The 4852-nt window shown below is 36.9% G+C and overlaps 1 protein-coding gene across 2 annotated transcripts; it reads right to left on the reverse strand.

The window, feature by feature from the left end:
* Positions 1-311: 311 nt before the first annotated feature.
* Positions 312-3999, reverse strand: LOC104087121 (N-alpha-acetyltransferase MAK3). 2 transcript variants are annotated; one of them, XM_009591523.4, is made up of 5 exons: positions 3863-3999; positions 2685-2923; positions 2478-2598; positions 1301-1356; positions 312-925 (listed from the first exon to the last, which is right to left on the reverse strand). In XM_009591523.4, exons 2-5 carry the CDS (start codon positions 2868-2870, stop codon positions 680-682), a joined length of 609 nt encoding a protein of 202 aa, XP_009589818.1. In that variant the 5' UTR covers positions 2871-2923; positions 3863-3999; the 3' UTR covers positions 312-679. The 2 variants fall into 2 exon arrangements, with proteins under 2 accessions (XP_009589818.1, XP_009589819.1); XM_009591524.3 differs by having other exon boundaries at positions 2685-2885; positions 3863-3993.
* Between the last annotated feature and the right edge of the window lie 853 nt (positions 4000-4852).

Consider the following 4852-nt stretch of genomic DNA (forward strand, 5'->3'; position numbering starts at 1 on the left):
CTCAAGCACTCAACCATGAGAGCATTTTTTTAAAAAAAGAACAATCATCTACAACCCTTCACTGTTCTTGAGCCGAGGGTCTATCAGAAACAATCTCTCTACCTTCGTAAGGTAGGGGTAAGGTCTTCGTACACATTACCTTCCCCATACCCCACTTATGGGATTTCACTGGATTTGTTGTTGTTGTTGCATCTGCGACCCACCCCACCCCACCCCCACCCACCTTCGCCCCCAAGAAAAGAAAATAAAAACAATGAGAACCATAGACATGGCTCGGATAACATTTGTTGAAAAAACTGAAAGCATAACCATTTTCAACAACTTCAAAGCAATATGGTCTTCTCCCTTTCGGACTAGGAAGAAGAAAACACATGCCATGCATTTATTGATTTGATACAAATGTCAGGTAAGAGCAACTTTCTCCCGACTAGGAGTCCACGTCTCATGAATACAATGTGTTTCAAAAATTTCCTGCTAATTTAAGCAATGTGGAGTATAGATGCATCACTTAATTAAGTGATTGATGACTAAACCTTCCAGCAGGCCAGACTTTAATTTCTACAAATAAGTTTTGTATAAAAATTGGGCATTATAACAGGGTAAAAGGCGGTCTAATGTGGTCTCTTTGACATTTGGCAACAACATAACACAGTTTACCTATTTAATCAGAGGATTCAGTTTACATGCTGTGTTGGCAATGGGAATTCTCTCCACAATGTGTGTGTTCATGATACTCATGGTTCTCATCGCCTGTAGCAGCCATGGAACCATAGGGTTGTGGTTCTGAGCGCGGAAACAAAAGCTTCAGCCGGAAAGCATCTACACCGTTCAAATAATAACGAAAGAGTCTCTTGGCTCTAATAAATCCAAGACGGCCATACAAAGCGAGTGCTCCTTTATTTGTAACTTCTGCTTCCAATGTCACCTACAAAATTTAGGAAACAAATTAAGGGAGGAAAAAAACATTGCTAGATGCTAACTCATGATGCTACGGTGCTTTATCATCTCATTTCTTTAAAAAAAAAAAAAACGTAGGAAAAAGCTTAAGCGGTCAGATTTAGGTTTAACAGCAGAAATACACCGAACACTTAGTCTTCGTCGAACTGCAACTCAGTGAATACCAAGCAATTGTGCACACTATAATCATGTGCGGCAAGTCACAAAGAATGACCTACTCAACCTTGTACAATAAAAAATGGATAGTTATCATCTCTGGTACCATGGCTGCAATTACTTATGCTTCCCACAACATAATTCCTGAAGTCACTAATATGAATATTTTCAGCATGTTGTAACATACCTCTTCACATCCAGATTCCATCATCACCTTGATAGATCTTGTGACAAGTTCTGTAGCTGGAACATGAAATATTACGGCTCAGTAGTTGGTCAGATTTATATCAAAAGTTAATACGTATGTGTGAAGTCACATTGTCAATGGCCTCATAATTAGGAGATTTCTTACAGAGTAAAAGCCATAATCAAGGTCCTATGATTTCTACCAGCACTATCACCCTCAAGGGCGCCAAATCATTTTGCAAAACTTAATGGAAAAGAGTACACCAGAAAGTGCTATAAAATGTCATGTATTGAATATAGTGCTAGGTGCGTACACCTTCTGTGTTTCACCTCCTTTTCAGATTGTGCATCAAGGAAAGGCAAACTAATAAACCAAGACTCAATCTTGACCTCTGTAACCTCACAGCCACATCCAATTTCACAGTAAGGCTATACTTTTCCACGCGGGTTCATTCTGTTTATGGCGGTTGAATTAGACTTGAATGCGGAAAGGGGAGTTAAAGAGGGCGCCTCAGGAGAGGAGACAGTAATGGGGATGGTGATGGAAAGCGGAACTAAAAGTTTTAAATATAGTTTTCTTTTTACTAAGAAAGAATACTCTTTCCAAAGAAAGCTAACTGAAGGATCAGAAAAATAACAGTTACTCAACTTAGGAGTAAGGAATTTCGGACCTTCTTCTAAGACACCTTTAAAACCTTATTTTCCAGTTATCCTGCTCCGTGGCCCACAGGAAATACCATTTAAGTTACGAAAAAAGGAAACACATTTAAGTTACGAAAAAAGGAAATACGTTTGCGAGAATATCCAGCTCGTTTCCCGATGCGAAAGAATACCCAAAAAAGTCCTAGACATCAACCTGTATTTTTTTAGTTTTGTACCATGGAAGAAATCTCGGACTTATTCAGCAATGCAGGATGCTTAACCAAGATTTAATCTCATTAATGTTTATCAAGCCAAGCAAATAACATCTGCTTTTTTGTGTGGATAAGGTACAAACACAATAGGCTTCTTTACATTGTATTGATATTGAAAAATCCCTCAGAGAAACACAATATTCTTATCCAGGTACATGAGGAGAGTGTCACATTGAAGGCATCATCCATATTTCTAAGAGACAGCACCAACATGATTTAACGGCCATTATCGATTTATCTAACAATAAGAGATAAGATACTGACCAATTCCTTTTCCTCTGTAAGGCTTAAGAACCACAAGCATTGCAATGTAACCTCTGAAAGTACCGCGATGCTCTCCCATCTTGCAGACCACTGTTCCTATACATTTCCCCTTATGGAAAGCCTGCAAATATCTCAATAATGAAGAAAAGAGTTATGCTCCTAGTGAAATATAAAATAACTACAAGGACAAAGGAGAATGAGGAGTACCATAAACGACAGTTGTGGCCAAAGATAGACAAAATAGCGATAAGTGAAGATGGAGTAGGGCTCGCTAAGCTCTTCATCAACAAGGTTCATGATAAGAGGTAGATGATGTTCACCCCCATAGCTAACATACTCTATTTCCGATGCCTTGATGTCTAATTGTGGTTCATTTTCGCTCATTGTCTCCATAAGTCAGTGGTAGACCTGGCGGTGATCCAAAATAAAGACCTTGTGTAGGGTGCCTTTGAGAGAAACATAGCAGGAGTGTCACAGGAATCCAGTGGAATTTACGTGATAGCATCAAGTTTTTCATAGGAAAGATTGGTCACTAGCCAAATCACAAATTAAACTCTTGTGCAGCATTAACAACCATTGGAATTGGAAGATTCGTATCTACAACATGACTATACTTAGTACTTTCAACAAACATCAACCTTTTCTCTTTCCAGATAAGCAAGAAAAGCAAACATCAATTTTCTTGCCATCCAGTTACAAAAATTTTATAATGCAATTTTAGTTCTACCTCAAGCGACCATAATAAGGAGCTTCCTTCTCCTATTACTTACAGTTATTAAGTTTTTCATTGGCTCAATGTGACGCCCATGATGGAGGGCGGGCCGACATGGACAAGTCAAGCACGACTGGCAGGTTTCTAGGCTGGCAATCATCCGAAGAAGGGGTGCACATGTCACCTTAGGCGAATCCCACATCAGAATGGGAAGAAAGTGAAGAGATTTACAACCCTCGAAGTATACAACCCTCTTTAAATATATTTCAGACTAATCTACCCTTTTTGCTTTCTCAATGTTTACTCAATATCAACTATGCTATTCAAACACAAAAAGACAACACAAGATACAAATTAAACTACATATCAAAAATTTCCTAAGCACTGCATTCTAACACCACAAACTACATTTTTTTCTTCATCACTACTGAAAACAACAATACATTATAGCTTCACTCGTTTGAATTAAGTGCAAAAAATCTACAAATTTTCATTCTTTAAAAGAAAAACCAAAGAACAAAATGAAAACTCCAATTTGTTTTAAGAATATACTGCTCAATTCAAATGACATAAACAAGAAACACTGTTCCAAGAACCCAAACATGGTTTATTTTTAATAGGAAAGTATACATAATTATGCAAGAAAAGAAAAGGGGATTAAAAAAGTGCTTACCTTACTTCAATGGTGAATAGCTATACTCACAAGCTCATTGGAAACTGATGGGAGAGACAATAGAAGAAGCAAAGAGCTCTGCAAATTTTTGGATTTGTTTTCTTTTGTTTCAATTCTTGATTGCATTTGGGGGTAAAAGCCTTTATAATTGGGCTTCGTTTTTCCTGTCCCTTTTGAGGCACATTTTAACTCGAGATACTCATTTTCTTCGGAGGATTTGCACAAATGGCCCTTTGAGTCTAATAGCATATTTGGCCAAGCTTCTCAAAAAGTACTTTTGGCGAGAATTAGTTTGTGTTTGACTAATTAATTTAAAAAATACTTTTGAGCAGTAATTAGTGTTTGACCATGTTTTTGAAAACTGCTTCTAAGTGTATTTTATTCAAAAAAAAATTTGGAGAGAAGCTATATTTTTTTGTTTCTCAAAAATCGCTTCTGCTTCTCCTTAAAAAGCACTTTTTTCCTTCTAAAAGATCGTCAAAACATCTCAATTTTTGGCCAAAAATACTTTTGGTAAAAAAACACTTTTGGCCCAAAAATAAACTTGGCCAAACAGTCTATAAACCTGTCTGAAAAAATAAGGACAAGTTACATATTTGATCGATTCCCAAAAATAAGTACATTCACTAGTCAAACAAATAAAAAATATGATATATATATATATATATATATATATATATATATATAGTGTGTGTGTGTGTGTGTGTGTGTTTGGAGCGGCTGTACTGTATTTCTCCCGAAAATATAATATACTTCAATTAATTTTAGGCAACATTTAGTTAACTGGATTATTGGAGATAGAATTTAGAGTGATCTTGAGAAAAGGTCACACGGTGCATAATCCCTTTTTTTTTTCTACAAAAAGCATGGCCGTAATATTAACAACTAGAAGCCCTTTTGGGTTAGCTGTCACGATCCGAAATTCCCACATTCGGATCGTGATGGCGCCTAACATTTCACTTGCTAGGCAAACCAACGTTAGAATAATAT

This window comes from Nicotiana tomentosiformis, chromosome 9, assembly GCF_000390325.3.
Source record: "Nicotiana tomentosiformis chromosome 9, ASM39032v3, whole genome shotgun sequence".
In the NCBI taxonomy this organism is placed as follows: Eukaryota; Viridiplantae; Streptophyta; class Magnoliopsida; order Solanales; family Solanaceae; genus Nicotiana; species Nicotiana tomentosiformis.